The sequence below is a fragment of the Leptonotus elevatus genome, chromosome 1, assembly GCF_054856555.1.
Source record: "Leptonotus elevatus isolate MCC_2025b chromosome 1, RoL_Lele_1.0, whole genome shotgun sequence".
Taxonomy (NCBI): domain Eukaryota; kingdom Metazoa; phylum Chordata; class Actinopteri; order Syngnathiformes; family Syngnathidae; genus Leptonotus; species Leptonotus elevatus.
Window position 1 is genome coordinate 33042053 of NC_141239.1, and position 17611 is coordinate 33059663.

Genomic DNA, 17611 nt, shown 5'->3' on the forward strand with positions numbered 1-17611 from the left:
TGTTCGTGTGGGTTTGACTTCTTTCAAGGTGTGTTTGGAAAAAACGTGTATATGCTGTCACCCAAGCTGAAATTGAGTTGGGCTGAGTTAGAATATTTTTTTCCCTTTTTTTTAAACTATTACTTGACTCTTTTAAGTATTGCAATCATCTAGTTTAATGTGAGTTTTTATGTTATGGAACAATACTTTGCACATATTATATTGGTTTGTTCCATTGTTGTTTTTTCAATATCCAAATGTTGCTGATACTGCATATTTTGTTAGTGTATGAAGGAATAAGGATGTTATATATTTATTCAAATTTTATTCTACAACTATCATTATTACTATATTATATATATTAATATAAAGTAAAGTAGTAATGGAAGTACGAATAAATACGTTTTTACTTCTTTAACTTTTCAAACATGTAATTTAATTACATTCCTTTTCTTTTTTTATTGGGTTTTTTGTTTGTTTAGATTTCACAAGTGCAAAAATAAATGTGTCAAATTAATCAATCAATCCAATGTATTATAAAATATCACTTTGTCACCATATTGGGGCCAAGAAGTGCCGTTAACCTTGTCTAATAGAAAAACAATGTTTTGTGGCCATCTTGTGGTATTTGTAGCTAATTACAAATCTTTTGTGTGGGTGTCAATTACAGATTTTCACTTTATTGTGGGAAATTGGAAACTGTTGTAATAGGCTGCAAACGTTTCAGATAATATATATATTTTTACACATTGAACTGATATATGTACTGTATTCCAAAAATACAATTTAGAAGATTCATTCAAACTGCTTTGAGCACTGGAAAATTAGCAATTGTTGCCTGCACCATAAGGTTCCCAAAATAAGACTTCAGCATGAAATGCAACAATTTATTTATTTATTTTTACAAATATTTGTTACTCCTTATCACAATATGCTTACGGTATTTATTTATTTTTTAATGAAACTTACACACTCGTCGTGGGAAATAAACAGCTTGAAGTTCATTTTGAGACTGTTTACACTCTACAGGCCCTAGAGGGCGCCCTCTCCCCACTCATGTCCTGGCAGTTGCCTTCCCTTCTCTTTTCCCACTTGATTAGCTTTCTAGTCTCTTGTGTACTATAAAGTAAGATTAAAGTGTCTCCCAATGATTTAAAATGTATCACGGCAGCGAGTGTGACGCGGATGTTCGTGCCAGCTCCTCACGATACGCGTCCGAAATGTATAATTCATTCAGGGGTGCTCATTACGCATGCAAATATGTAGGTCAAAAACACAGGCGTGAATAATAAACACATCTGCTGTAAGCTTGCTTTATATTGTATGTAAGATACACGTGAACGTGACCAATAGATTTTACATAGAAGAGCATAGAAAAGTATAACGCGAATATAAGCCCATACAAGGCAGTAAAACATAATAAAATAATAATAATTAATAATATGCCCTGAATCACAAGGCTTCTCATTAACATTTATAATCATAGAAAACTACTGACTTTATCGTTTTTGACATCTTCATCCTGGATATTACCATCATCATCATCATGAGATATGCCATTCGAACTATTATTATAAATGTCACATCAAGCACCATTTTCTTGAATATCACATATGCACCCCCCCCCCCCCAACACACACGCACACACACTGACACATCAGTAATGGCTTCTTTTCTGTCTTTCTTTCTTTTTTAACAGTGTTGTCACAGTTACGGACCCAATATTCTCATCATTAGATCTTTCTTTTTTTTTATGATTATGTTTTAAGGCGTTTTGTAAAGAAGACCACCTTCAAACCTATCCAAACAACAGAAAGCTATACATCATATATACATACATAACTTAAGTATACATTGTTGAACATTTACAGGCGGCATCAAACCGTTTCACAGAATAGAAATAAATACCAAAAAAGAAAAAATACGTCAGGTTAATAGTCCGTAGGAACACGAAAAGTAAGCAAAGATCGGTGGAATTACGAACCGAAACACGTTATGACAACAACGCTGACAAAAGAAGACAAAGAAAGAAACAACGGAAAAAAGCTTCATTGGACTGGTGCCCTCGTCTTAAACTTCTGAAAAGACGTACGAGGCACATTAAGGCCACACTGAAAAGAATTGAAGAAAAACATTTTTTTATAAGAGAATAAAGTCCTGCTCATAACCAGGAAAAAAATTAATATGAGAACATTTAAGAGGGGGAAAATGGCATGTACAACAATGCATCATTATATTTTTAAAGATGGAAGAGGAGTTAACGTTAACGTCAAAGTATTATTTTTACAGGGGAAATTTTTTTGATAACTTTTATGATGAAACAAATACATATTTGTAATTTTATAGGATTGGTTTTTGTTACAGTATTACCGTTGTCTCTTTTTACAACTTATACCAAAAGTGTAATTTGACTGGATACACTTTTTCGTCTTATAACATGGTCACATTTTTCTATCAATGTTGTAAGTTTTCTGTTGAAAACCTACACACTTTTTTTTCTCTTGATAGAACAACTTTATTCTTGTTAAATGTTTTATTGTAACATTGGAATTTTATTCATGTGAAAAACTGTTCTTGTGAAATAAAGTTATTAGTGTGTTATTCAAGTAAAACAACTTTTTTTAACTAATTGTTCTCATAAAATGACAACTTCCTAATTGTGATTTTTTTTAAGACTTGTATTGTCAATATAACTAAATTATGATAAAATGACAACTTTTTATCTCAATAGTACAACTTTAATATCGTCAAGAATGATGATTTTTTTCTGAAAATACTTTTTTTCTTTCTAGATGGCTAAACTAAACGACAACATTATTATTTAATAATAAAAAAACTGAACTTTTACTAGAACTTTGTTTGCCTAGAATAAATTTATTCTCATAATTATTTTCTATATTTCTAGTGAATTACATTATTGTTAAAAAAAAATCTGAGTTTAGTACCATAAAATAATCTTAGTTTTAAAAAAAATGGTCTTGAAATTACATTTTTGCCCTAATAGTAGGACTTCATTCTTGTAAAATAATGACTTTTGTCATTAAAATGTACAATTTCTTGTATTATAAAAACTAGTGTAAAATAATGACTATTATTTCCTTAAATAATTTGCTTACATAAAATTTCATTTTTTTTCTTGCAAAATTACAGCTTTTCGTCAGAATACTTCCTTATGAAAAATTGCTGCTTTTCCCTCGTAATATGAATAATTTATTATTGGAAAACTTTCTCACAATATTAGACCTTCATTTATGTAAAACAACTTTTTTTTCCCCCTCATCACATTAGGACTTTCTCATGAAAATTATGGCTTTGCTTTCATAATGTAAGATAAAGTATTGCTTTTGTCTTTTCAGTGTAGCCCTAAAACCTCCTGACTTCAATCTCACGTCACAAATTCAAATAAAAAAATATGCACAGTTCATAATGGTCTGCCCTTCACAATTGGATTAAATCAGTCCAGCTGACTCAAGACTGTATTTTTTTCCCCACTTTTTCTCAAGATTCAAACCCTGCACACTTACTGAGGTTCCGCAATCTCACGCACACACAAACACATTGTTGTATGCCCGCCCACATGCATGTGCACCTGAAACAAGTTTTAACAGAATGAGGCGAGGGAGGAGGAGGCGTGCGTTCATGTGCCCAGAAAGTCCATATATTTTGCGCAGCACATCTGGCCCCGATTCCACGGGGCCCATCCCCTGAAAAATGCCACATCACCGCTTTTGGTCTTGCGCTGAAACGGACTCAAGTGGAGCGACGCGTCGTCCGATGCCATCCGCTCTGGTCTTCACTTCTTGTTGGCGACACGTCGCTTCCTGGTGGCGAGCATGTCGTAGAAGGGGTCTCTGCTGATGCTGGCCCTACAGATAAATAACGAGGCCACGTGAGAGGGAGTGGGTGGGGGGGGCGGGACTTGCGCATCTTTGATATGGAAATGATGTAAGTGCGTACAAACCCTTGCTTTGATTAGATGAAAGAAAAAATAAGGAGGAAGGAGTTTGTGCAGTGACCTAGTTTGGTTTCCATGGTTTCCTTCCCCGTTTCAAGTGACGCTCACCTCCGACCGAGCAAAACGCAATCACGCGCTTTTGACAAGCTATTATTTCGTTTTTGTCAGCAAACAACGGCTCCGTAGATTAATCGACGACTCCGCTCTCGTTCCGCGCCAACGAGCGAGGAGGAACTCGGTTTCAAGGCTGATAAATCCTGTTAGCGACGCTGCCAACCAAGAAATGGATCACCCCCCCCCCCCCCACTGTGCTTTGAGAAGTGCGCGAAAACACGGGGACATTCTATGAAAATCTGTCATTTTTATATCTTTTGCACAACTACGTCCGTGGGGTGCTTTGAGATATGCGTGAACAGACTTTCGAATTTTCGGGATACGAGCTGTCGTTTAGGCGATTAATCGCTCGGACTTGAGAGCAAAAATTCAAGATAATAGCGCTGCGCGGTGGCCAAAAGAATAACACCTTTTAAGACAACCACACAGCTTTAGCAATTGCCGATAGCTTGATACTAACAATGAAAAATGCCATAAACGGGCTGACAAAACGCATTAATTTTGTGATGCCTTTTAACTTAAAAAAATACAAACATTGGAGCAAAACATGTAAACAGTGTAAACGGTGTACTTGGGATTTGTTTCACAAAGCAGGTTTAGTGAAAACTCTGAGTCTGTTAACCCGGAAATGCGGGAAACTGAGTTTTTCGTTTCAGAAAGCGAGCTAACTCAAACCAGAGAAAGAGGGGTAACTCTAGCCTATTTCACAAAGAGAGGTCAATTAAGATCTTGGTCAGTTACCATGGTAACATGCTCTATGAACCTAACCTGGTCGCTACCAGGTTTATCACAATGAACCTCGAGTTTCTCTCTGTCTCCACTTTCTTTCTGCCACACACGACATTTCATTTCCCCATTCATTCAATCAGCTGGTGAGTTTTGGCGTAACATAGTTCTGCCATGTGTGTGTGTTATTAAAAAAAGAATAATAATAAATAGGCCTATATTAAAAGCTCACTTTTTCACCTACATGGCATGTCCTTTTGACAATGATCTCGTTGATGAAGGTGCACAATAAAAAGAGAATTGTTGAACCAATTCAAGATTGTTGACCAACTTAATAAAATTGCTCCAATTGGTAACACGCGATTGAATTACGTTAATGCAAAGTTAATATATTAAGTTGAATTTATTATGAGTTCATTTAACTCAATATAATCACTTTTTTTGCTTAACTTAATCAGATCCTTTCCAAGTCTTCCTTGATGTGCACTTTTGGTCTTACTTGATGGATTTGATCCACTCCTCCTTCTCTTCGGGCGTGGGCGCCGATATCCGGTAGACCACGTGGTTGCCCTCCACGACACGGCCGTCCGCTTCCGTCTTGCAGGCTTTGATCACCTGGCCCTTGTGGTTGGGGTTGTACAGTTCAAAGCAGTTCTGCAACACCACAAACGCTACTGTTAAGATTACTTGTAAGATTTTTAGACTTTCATATTTATTTTTCTGATGTTTTTTTCTGCGAGATCATGGAGATCTCCACAGTTGAGTACTACATAGTTCTCCATACATGTATTTAGAAACAACTGTCTGAATTGGCTTTCCAGAGTTTGATTTTTGCCACCTTTGCGCATAACAGCGAGCGTTTCGGCCTGCGGGGGGCGACACTCACCGGCTTCCTGGGCTCCTCCACCTCCCTGATGCTGAGGTTCTCCAGGGGAATAATCCCACGAGGTTCCTTGTCCTGGATGAGCAAATGAATAGCAGCACATGAGATGAAGATTGTGTTTTGGCCAGTTGAAATAAACCCACACACAGTGGTGTGAGTGACGGGTCCGAAAGGATAGCGAGTCTGGACGATAATGGCAGGCGAGAGAGCGTACTGTGCTGATGTAGCAGCTCGTGGGGACACGCGCATGCAAGGATACCAAGTCTTCAAGGATGCTCCACCACAAACACAAAAGCACTCACGGTCATTTACAGACATGCAAGAATCGATAGACATGGAATGAACATGGTCACATAAGACAACAACAAATGACAGTTTTTCTCGTAAGAAATAATGTCAAGCGATTCATTAATGCCATAATCACGAACACTTTATTAACTCATTCACTGCCATTGACGGCTATAGACGTCAAAAATTCATTTGAACTATTTCTATTAGTTTAACATTTTTTCCCACTTTTTGTTATCAAGAGTATGAAAACCTAGAATTTTTTTGTGTACATTTAGAACAGATATCAAATTTGTGATTAATCGTTAGTTAACTAGTGAAGTCATGCGATTAATTACGATTAAAAATTGTAATCGCCTGGCGCCCCTAATTTTTAATAATCTTGTCTTAAATTTTTTTTTATTAAAAATAAAAAATAAATGTTTTTTTTGTTTAAAAGAAAAGATAAAAAATGTGGCGATTAAAATTTGTAATCATAATTAATCGCATGACTTCACTAGTTAACTCACGATTAATCACAAATTTGCTATCTGTTCAAAATGTACGCAAAAAAAATTCTAGGTTTTCATACTCTTGTTAACAAAAATGGGAAAAAAAAAGTTAAACAAATAGAAATAGTTCAAATAAAAAAATTTAAAGTCTATAGCTGTCAATGGCAGTGAATGAGTTAAGTGACACTCCAGAGGCAACGTTTCACTGCTTCTAGTCCATGTAGTTTTTTTGTCCAATCAGATCTCAGTCCTTCCATGTTGCCATGTCAATGTAGTCTGCCTAGGGCCTTCGGAATTAGTAGCGCCGGCTTGTGCAACATAACTGAGACAGTTTCTTCGACCAATTTTAAATTCATCTTCACAGGCTGGCCCCTCTATGACATCACCATTTTTCTGTTGTCTGATTGGTTAGATTGGTCAGAGCAAAACTCATCTTGTAGCAATCTGCACCCATGAATACATTTAATAATCAACATATCTGCTGAGAATGCTGTATTTTATGTATGTGTTTGTCATTTGATGAGATACAACATGAATGGCTAATTTTGATGTGATAGGGTTGGAAGTTACCGCCGCGTTGACCAAAATGTGTATTACGGCGATTGTTGGCTGAGAGTTGTGTGTGAAACTCACCGTTGTGTATTCAAAGTAGTAGAGGCAGTTGTCTGTCAGGATGAACCACCTCCTCTTCCAGGTTTTCACTCGGCCTCCTGGTGGGAAGACCAACAGAACACAGTGGCCGCTGTCAATTTTCATATTAGGCACACATTCTTCTTATAAAATCTTTTTTTTATTCTATAATTATCATCTTTATTATATTTTTATTCATCATACTATTTAGAATTTTGGATTGAAATTTTGACGATGTTTCTTGTAATATTACAACGTCATTCTCATACAATGTTGAGTGTTTTCGTAGAACATTTATGTATGACTTAATTCTCTTAATTCTCTTTTTTTAGCACCTAATAAGTTGACTTTTCACATTACATTAATTTTACTTTATCCTAATTCAATTGTGTTTTTCACTCTTACTATGTTTTTCAAAATATGTTTTATTCTTGTAAAACTATGAACTTGTTCTTATAATAATCAGACTAACTTTATTGTCATCAAATGAGGGTTTCATTCCTAAAACTTTGATTTTTTTCCCCCCCTTTGTAATACGTTATACAATTACAATTCTCATTGTCATTCTCATACAATTTGGAGTACTTTCTCATAGTATTATAACTTCATATTTTTTGAAAAACTACAGGAGGAGGCGGGTAATACATGTTTTTTTCTCTGTGAATATTTTTTCTAAAATGTATTTTATTATTACATAATAAACCAAATTTATAATGCGAAATAGGATATATAAATCATACAGGGTTTTTCCTCATAATGTATGATTTTATTTTTTGGGGTAGTAAAACTGATCTGTTTCTATATTATCATGGTTTATTTATTGTAGAATTATGAATTTGTTTTTGTAAACTGTAAACCCTAAAATTTCAATATTTTTTTCACCTATTACGGATTTTTTTTTTTATTGTTACTGCGACTTTATTCCTATTATTCACTGTAAAAGTTTTTTTCCCCCCCTTGGAAAATCCGCTAAAATGTATTGTAGATTTAGTTTCTTAAATTCTCCCGTAACATTTCAAATGTATTTGCCTGTAAATCATATCCAGTCAGTCAAATCAAGCAAAAACGAAATTTCTTTGTGTTTTATTTTGAGCCTTGCTCTCAACCTCCATTGTGGTTGATTCCAAAGGTGTTTAATGGGAACTTATTCCACACCAAACTCATCCAAGCATGACATTAAGGTCACCCTTGTATAAGAGATCTCAATGGGTTTTTATCTGGTTAAATAAAGGTTGAGGGGGAAAAAAATTAAGAAACATGCTAGAAGAAAAAATGGTATTTTCCAAAATTCTTGCCACAGTTGAAAGCATAGAATTGTCACACACAAAAAGGACTGAAGATCCGAGGGGCAATTAAGGATTTCTAATCGAGTATCCGTAGACTTTTGTCCATGTAAAATGATGTGGACGCTTTCACTTGCAGTCAAACTCCAGTGAAAGCATCCTCGCGGCTGCGTTTGTGCGCTTTGACCCAGCTTTCCACTTTCCGCTGCAGCATTTCCTTCCTGTTTTCTTGCCGGCTAACTGTAGCCCACAATATATGGGCCACAAGTGGCTTTCCTTACATTTCAATAGACTATTGAATTATAGCATAGCCAAATTTCCACTCTGCGTACCCAGACATTTATCCCCTTCACATCCTCCGGGGGGTTATTTTTAGAGAGTCAAATTAGGGATATTATGGCAGAAACCGGTGCGAGAAATGTCTGCGAGCGTGCCAGAATGTAATCGCGTTAAAGTCCAGGAAGCACAATGGGGCTATTTGCATTCATACTCGCTAGTTTATACGTCGAGAAGTGGCGTTAAGGCGGCGCAATGTGCGCGTCTTTGCCAGATGTGCGTGCTAATGAAGCTCGTCACCTGCTGCGCTGCTGCTCTTACACACACACGCACTCGTTTCAGACTGCAAAACAGTCAGTAAGGCAAGGAAGACATTGAAAAGTGATGATGTACAGTATGTAAGGAGCGGCGGGAAACATCCCAAATGTAAATGGGATCATGTTCAAATTAACTCATTCGCTCCCAGCCATTTTCACTGAAACAATCCCCTTCACTCCCGGCTGTTTTACTGGATTTTGACTGATTTTGCAAGGCTCACAGAATATTTCTATCTGTTTCCGTTTTGCAGCAATTAGCATTAGAATATAGCTAAATGTCATCATTATTCACAAATCTATTTTAAAATGTGAGTAAATTATATATATTTTTTCAACATGGCCCTGGTTCATCTCTTTTGCTCTGCTTCCACCTGCTGGCCGTTTGTGTAATAATGACCATTTCTTCAACCATTCTATGCAGTTGAGAGGCTCTAGCATTAAAAAATAATAATAAAAATTACAAAAAAAAAAGTATAAATATGTTTTAGGGATACTAAAATAGAACTTATGTATACGTTTTTGAGAGCAAATGAGTTAACAACTACATGGAAACAAAAAGGATGTAGAAAAAACAGGTATTAAGGCACACTCACTCAGTGACGCTGTTAATGCACACACTCTATTGACAACAGTCCAAGGATTGGTAATCCTCAGTTTTGTTCTGCAGTCCAAAATAATGAATTAAAAATGTCCTATTTATAATGCCCCAATTACAAACTCAGACAAATTCCTATAGTTGCCACTTGCCATGTGTAGTCATATACTCATCGACTCTATCTATTCAGGCTGTTAACTTTTTAAAATGACATTTGAGCAAAAAGTGGATTTTGGAACACTTCAAAAATGTTACTGTGTGTATGAATAACGTTTTATTTTCTTGAGGGGAACAGAGAGGTGCCTATGTGAGAGGCGTTTTGTTTAGTTGTAACACGGTGACAAATCGGGGTGTGGGTCAATTAAGGGACTGCCCCTATTTGGGGAAATATTTATAGGTATTTAAGGTTTCCAATGTTTAAAAGAGAGGGAACACGGTCCCTTTTTCACCATTTAAAGTAGCACTAACCTTGAAAAATATTTTCAAAACTCTTCTGATGAAACATCGACTTAAAACTAGTCGAATGGTACTTTTGCCATGACCTGAGGGGGGTCTGTATCATTTTTACTGGCACGAAGCAACTTTGAGGAGGATGATAGGAACACTGCCACACAAAAAAACTACAAATGTGCTTCCTGCTTTATGACATACGTCACCTCCCGCTTTCCCCATTCGTTACAAATACGGAAGTCAATTTGAATGTCGACGCACGATTACCTCTTTTCTGGCAGAAGCTGAAAAACAACTGAAAAGTTTTGTCTGAGAAAACAAAAAAAGAGAAGGGGAATCTACCCGGATAAAAGAACAGTCAAGGATCAACAATGGCTCGGCTTTCACTCGCTGGCGTGAGCTAAAAAAATGACGCAATGCGCTTGTCCTCTTGGGAAAGGTTGTCTTCCTTCAGGCATAACAATATCTCTTTTGTCCATAGGGTGCCACCATAATCAACGCACACTGAAAGTTTCTTAGTGTTGCTTTAAAACACACTGGACTCAATAAGATGTTGGTGTAATGGCGCAAAGGTGTTTTTGTAATTGATGCGATAAGGTCATAGAGCAGTGGTGCCCAAGTCCGGTCCACGAGAGCCCCCATCCAGCCTGTTTTCCATGTCTCCCTGCTTCAGCGCAGCTGGATCTAATGATCAGCTCATCAGCAAGCTTTGCAGAAGCCTAATAACGATCGTGACCATGAATCAGGTGTGTTAGTGTAAAGAAACATGGAAAACAGGCTGGTTTGGGGCTCTCGAGGACCGAATTGGCCACCCCTGTCATAGAGTATTTTTTTTGCAAAAATAACTAAATGAAATAAAACAGTTTTTTGAATCAATGCATTCTGAACCAGCTACAGTATGTATACATTTATATTAAAAGTACTGTTCTTTCTATAATTACCTGAATTTTATTTGGACTTTTTAAAGTGTCAAAAATGGAAATAACGGTTAAAAAAAAAGCATGGTGGTCAAATTAGTAGTAAATAGTACAACACTCATGCATGCGCTTTTCCTCTTGTTTCTCCTTCACTGCCTTTTCTACTGTGTCCAATCCGATAGGTGGGGCAGAGGAAAAAGTATTGATTTATGCCCCGTCCACACGAAAGCCAGTTTCAATGTATCCTCACAAGTTTCTTACCGTTTAGGCCGTTCGTCCACACGACGGCGCGGTTTCGGAGCTTGAAACCGATCACTTTTGAAAGCGGGCTCTAGAACGGAGAGATTTCAAAACGCGCCCCGTACGCGTCCGTCCGGACGCCATATGCAGGATACTCCTCCAGCGATGACGTAATGGTCGCAGCTCGATGACGACGCATTGTCGCAGATTGATGACGTATGCGCCAATTCTCACGTGACCAGCCTCCGTAGCTCGCTTATGATTTTGCAGCAAAGTATTTTGCTTCTTTATTCCCACGTTTAAGAAGCGGTGTTGTACTTGAATCAGCCGCCATTGTCACTTCTCCTGTGTTTGTCTTTTTCATGTTGTTTTGTTACATGCAAAGCCATGTTATAAATAAAGTTAGAAAAAAAAGTGTCTGTCTTCTTCGCTGATTCTTCTTCTACGCTTTCAATTAACTCCTTGTGGCTGCGCTACAGCGTCACTCCAGACTTGGCATATACATTACAGCCGTTAGACGTCCTCAGCGTCTTCTTTTGGACATACGCAAGTCTTGAAATGCTTCTCTGTGTACGAGATTTGTTTGAGGAACGAAGCCGGCTTTGCTTCCGTCTGGGCGGGGCCTTAAAATCAGGGCAGTAACAGATATCGATAAGAACAGGACCGCAACGCATGCAGCCACAAACCTAATTTGAGCAGCCAGCCCTCCCTATCTGGGTTGAAGAACGTGTGCGTCAGGTCGTTGCCGTCATCCTCTGGGATCTTAAACGGTTCGCTCTTGATGCTGTCGTACAGATTCTGGACAGTGACAGAGGAAAGGAAAAACAAAAAGAGACATGTTGACTTCACATTGGCCGGATGGGAGCAAGCATCCATTCAAGGTAGCGCATTAAAGATGACATTGACAGACACCGTTTCCACTTTCAAGCTGGCGAGCGATCACGATTCATACTTTAGTGACTCTGGGAGCGGGTTTGAGTTAAAGAGCACATGTGGCGCCTGGTTTTCGACTCAAATCAGGACCAAAGTACACAAAAACAGTCACAGGCGGGTGTATCGGCCTGCTTTTACATCTCGGCGTGCTTTTATTGCGGAATATTAGCCGCGGTTTGTCACAAGGTGCGCTCAAATTGACAGCTCGAGCCCTCACCCTGAGCAGCTCCTCCGGGAGGTCTCCGCCCTCGTTGATGCCTCGGTTCATGGAGATGAAGCGCTCCACCGGCGGCTTGTCTCGGACGTTGGGGTTGTGCAGGCTGGTGTTCAACATGATGATGGCGAATGAGAGGACGTAGCAGGTGTCTGCCGACGACAAACGCAGCCACGCAGGCAGTATTATCACTTGAACACTTAATATTTTTACGAGAAATGATCGTCATTCAATCCCAACAGTCTATTCTTGGGACGTCTACTTTTTTTTTCAGACCGATGCCAGTACAAGTACTCAATTTTTGAGTAGTCACCAATACCACTACAGTAGCACTTTTGATAAACAACATTTCCACAAAAAACAATGACAGATAACTTTAAAGATACAGATCTGTTATATATAATCTAAAAAATATAAAAAAATCCTTAAAATTGCACAATTTTCAGTTATTTTTGTTCCATTTGTTCCTAAATTATACATTTTGTGTAGAACAAACAATAAAAATAATTTAAATAAATTCTAAATGGGCATCTGTCAGATTAGTCGACCTTAATTTCCTGGTTGTAAATTAGCCACAAGAAATATATCTGGTATCGGAACTCGCTCCTCTGTAGTCTATTCTCTTCATTTCGTAGCATTTTCTTGGCAGTTCATCAAAAAAGAGCCATCAATATGCTTATTTCTATTCTCAGTCTAATTTGACTGTAAAATTAAACTGGCAAGTCCACGTTTTTAACCAAACTACAATTTTACCTTATGATAATCTTAAAGCTAATGTAAAATACCATTAACAGGCTAACAAAACTAGCATCAATACTTAACAACTTCTATGTGAACACAAATAGTAGCAAATCATGCAGAATGAGTTTACACCAGCGCTCACAGGCACACATTCTTTATCCTCTGCAAAAAATAAATAAACTAAACAAAAAGCCTGACTAATTACTGCAGCTAAGTTGCTGTGGTCTTCTTCTGTGTGACATCGTGAAATGTACGTGTATGTGTGCATGTATTAAACTGCATCTTAGCCGCACCTGACACATAGTACCCATTAATAAAGGTTTGAAATCATGATGCACAAAATACTTTATTCTTCACATTCTTTTGATATTATTACTGTATTTTTTATGAAGCATAATGTAACAACATTTTATGAATCGTATTTCAATTCACTTCAATGGTGAAAGATTATTACAGTTAACAAAAAACAAAAAATGGAGTTGCTATTTTCCCTGGAATCAAAATTTCACTAAATTTTGTTCAATTCCCATTTTGTTAATAAACAAATAAAACTACCAAACCAATGTACCTTGAGGGAATAGAGTTAAATACATGTTTTCTCAGTGGCTGAACGAGTTAGTTGTTCATTTCCCCCGAGTGGGATGACAAGAACAAAAGATTTGAATGACGGAAATCACTCATTTCCCCTCAACACCCGTCTCCCTTTAATCAACAAACAGCCTTTGGCAGTGCACCCCCCCCCCCCCCACACACACACACACACACACACTTCCATTGATCCAATGAGGCCGCATCATCACTCCCGTCAGCCTCCACACGTCTCCGCAAGACCCCTCCGTCAACCGGCGCTGGCCGTCTTGACAGGGCCAATAACTAAAGTCTGGCCGGGTCGCCGCGGAAACGCATCAATATTCATGACCCGTGGGGTGGCCCAAAGGAGCACACCTTCTTTCAACAATCACTTGTGTAAAGACAGGAGGTAACGAGGGACGAGCAAATTCTGCACTCAGCGCCCTATTGACCCGATCGATATTGATCAATTTCTTTAACACTGCTGGAGACATCCGATAAAAGCTGATGACTTTGCCGTTAAAAAGTACTAACGAGACACGGCAATTGCCTTGAAAAGTGTCAATGCTGAGAAATATTTGTGTTGTGACTACTAGGGGTTCATGAGAAAAATGTAGGTCCAATGGCCCTCTGTTATCTATCCTGTCTGACTCATCTATCAAACACAGCGTGTGTTTGCGCGCGCGCGCGTGTGTGTGTGTGTGTTACCTGTGGACTGGAAGACGCCAGGATTGCACTGACAGTACCGAGAGGCGAACGCCTCCATCATGCGATCGATCTTCTGCGCTTCGCCAGGAAGTCTGAAGCTCCACAGGAACTGCCTGCAACACAAATACGGTGTGTTTGAATGAGAGCTGAGCGCCAGATGGCCGCGTAAATTCACGACTTTCATCATCTGTAATAAAGAAGAATACATCCAACGGGCTCCTTCTAAATGACTCCACCAACATTTGTGGCTGGTTTTAATGGATTCTTTAAAGAACTGCCAGAGAAAATCATTCAGAAACATTGAAATTGGTATGAAACGGTTTAATTGAATAATAATATGAGCGCAATATTCCATTAACAGCTTTAAACAGCAAAGCTACACTTCTAACAGAGAAGCTAATTACTTTATGAAAGCAAAACTAATTGAAATGGGATGCATTCACTGGCCACAAAATTAGGTACACCTGCACACATTTACAAAAGCAGTAACTGTCCAAGAGGAATTACAACTTTGTGTCATTATTGGGATTTACACCGTGCTCATCAGACCGCACGTTGACACTCTCATCAACATTTCAACTTTGACACGCAGGTAATTGCATCTGGATCTGCTGCACAACTTCCCTGTGGGCAAAAGTATTGGAACGCAACTGGTGTGTCTGGGTCAGCCACTAAATAGCCTTGAATGTCTACGCTCAGTTTCAAGTTTAGGTTTCGCCTGTGAAGACGTCAGTGAAAGCTGCAGGATTCGCTAACATGGGAACTCTCTAGAGCTGTCAAACGATTACAATTTTAAATCAGATTAAACACATCTTTGATTAATCACGATTAATTGCTTAATTAATAAGGCTTTTTCTCAACATTTTATTGTCCACCAAATTTGTAGAGCACCTGTCAAGTGTTAATTCTTTCAACATTTAATGTTATGAGGATGTCTTCAACATTTTTTGATCAACTGTACGCGCTCATCTTCCTCTTTTTCTAATCAGTTAATTACTTGCATAATTAAAAATGGAAAAAAAATGTCATGAACAAATATTCTGAATGTCATACGCAAACATTTATGAAATGCTTTACTTAAATGCATGTACTTATGTTTATTGCTCAAACACAACATCTTTCACGTAACCATCCACTGTCAAGCTAAAGGATCATCTGCGGTCAATATTAATAGTGTGATTAATCAGCGTTAATAAATGATTAATGTGAGATTTTTTTGTGATTAATCAATGAGTTAAAGCTTTATCTTTGACAGCACTAGAATTTTCATTAAAATAAAATTTTATTTCACTTTAAAGCTGCCTTAAGGACTTTTTTACACACGACTGCCACCTCTGGACTAAAGTGTAAGTACAGCCTCCATGATGTTCGTGCATGAGCACGAGCGAAGAGAAACTCCTCTGGCTAAAGGCCACTATTTACAGACTAGCAAAGATGACTTCAACAAAGAATGATAGAACGATAATAAAACAATGATAGAGCAATTCTGAATAAATTGCTTGCACAGATAATCAAATTTTACACCGTGACATAATGCAGTTGCTTGCAAGGAAGTTATTATTATCTAGTAATATTTTAGGCCATGACACTGTAGTTCAAATACACAAAAAAAATAGCTCGAATTGATGCGTTCTTCATAATATTTCAAATCAGGTAACTAAAAACGAAGTCTTTATTTCAAATGTATTCTTGAACAGCATTTGAAACGTGTGTCTGTTCTGTTTATATAAACTGTTGACTGGAAAGACGCTGAAGTTGCGAACAATACTGTGACGTCTCACAAGAATGCTGCCAGCAAACGTGGTTGATGCCGGAAACAAGAAACTAACTCGCGAGCCGATTTAGCACACGGGCTAACAACAACACGTAGCTATGAGTCCCTTTTCCTCTGCGAGACGTGCCATGTGTACACTAAAAACTCGGACTCCAGAATGCAGACAACAGAATGTGCAAAAACACAGGAACACTTATGTATCAGCCATACACGGATCATGTCCTCTCGATCACATTTACAACGCTCATAAGCAATGTTAGCTTTTGATTTCCACCTTCATTTGTCATCATTATTGTTTTCATCTTACTTTGACGTATAGTTGTTATATCCTACCTTCTCAGTAGAAGATACTATTTGCTACAATGTTTTCACGAGTCCTCTGTCTGCGCCTATGTATATTTTTATACTACATTTTGGCTGGATAAAACTTCTCCTTTCTTCTTTTTTTGGTGGTCCCTGCCGGAGTTTCAGCTGTGCTTGAACGCGTCCTTTTCTTACAGCCGATAGATTCCATACTCATCAATGTAAACGCTTGCACTTGCAGTCGTGTTGTTAATCACAAGTGTGTCAGGGTGAGCACTTCTTCTTCTGCGCGTTACTTTTATTTTCATTTTATTTTTTGAGCATTCCAACTTCTGCATATAGATGTGTAAAAATCTGCCATTTTAACATTTAAACTTGCTTAATGCAGCTTTTTTTGTAGTTGGTTTTAATTTTCACTCCAGTCCATTTCAGCTTAGCTCACCTTAAGGCTTGTACGAGGTTGAGGTCTGCAAACTCGTGAAGCTCCACAAACGCCTGGAGCACCTTGATGTTGAAGTCATCCCTGAGAAAAAGAAGCGGCCACATTAGTAGTCTTGGCATTCAAACTCATCAGTGGGAAGGATGATGTAGAGTAAATTTGACTCTATTTAGAGTGGGACAAAATAGACTCCGTTTTAGAGTAATATTTACACTTGAAAGAGAGTAAAATAAGGAATTGGGGAAAAAATAAAATAAAAGTGATTCAAGGGGGGAGGAACAAACTCACGACCTTCAGCTTGGGAGACAGCCGATCTACTCCCTGAGCCACGCAGCTCCTGCTTTCTGTTTGTATATCGCTCGTGTCAGCTGCATGGAATCTTCCTAACTCCAAGAGTCTAAAAACAATGTTTTTGGTCTCTTGGAGAAAAGCAAACAGTAGGAGGGGCATAGCTCAGGTGGTAGTGTGGCAGTCTCCTAAGCTCCTATTTTTTCCATTCTTTATTTTGCTCTCTTCCTAGTGTAAATCGTAGCCTACACTAAAACGGAGTCAATTTGGTCCCTCTCAAAATAGAGTCAAATTTACTTTACAGAATTTACTGTGTACTTAATTAGATAGATAAATAAAGGGGAAGTCAATTCCCAAAATGTTTTTTTTGACATGTTCCATGCAGCGCCACTGGTCTAAATATGTTATTCTGTTTAATGTTATGTAAGGGGAATATGAGTTAAGCAGCAAAATCCAGCCGTTTTTATCCATCTCAGGGGGCGGCCATTTTGCCACTT

At 38.1% G+C, this 17611-nt stretch overlaps 1 protein-coding gene across 2 annotated transcripts in view; it reads right to left on the minus strand.

The window, feature by feature from the left end:
• Positions 1 to 1278: 1278 nt before the first annotated feature.
• cyth3b (cytohesin 3b) overlaps positions 1279 to 17611 on the minus strand; it is a 37543-nt gene continuing 21210 nt past the window's right edge. For both annotated transcript variants that reach the window (XM_086093312.1, XM_086093303.1), the window contains exons 6-13: positions 16830 to 16910; positions 14311 to 14423; positions 12295 to 12443; positions 11831 to 11942; positions 7070 to 7146; positions 5661 to 5732; positions 5274 to 5428; positions 1279 to 3845 (exon numbers count right to left, since the gene is read on the minus strand). In XM_086093312.1, the coding sequence (XP_085949438.1) occupies positions 3773 to 3845; positions 5274 to 5428; positions 5661 to 5732; positions 7070 to 7146; positions 11831 to 11942; positions 12295 to 12443; positions 14311 to 14423; positions 16830 to 16910 (832 nt within the window). In that variant the 3' untranslated portion in view covers positions 1279 to 3772. The remainder of the gene's footprint in view (positions 3846 to 5273; positions 5429 to 5660; positions 5733 to 7069; positions 7147 to 11830; positions 11943 to 12294; positions 12444 to 14310; positions 14424 to 16829; positions 16911 to 17611) is intronic.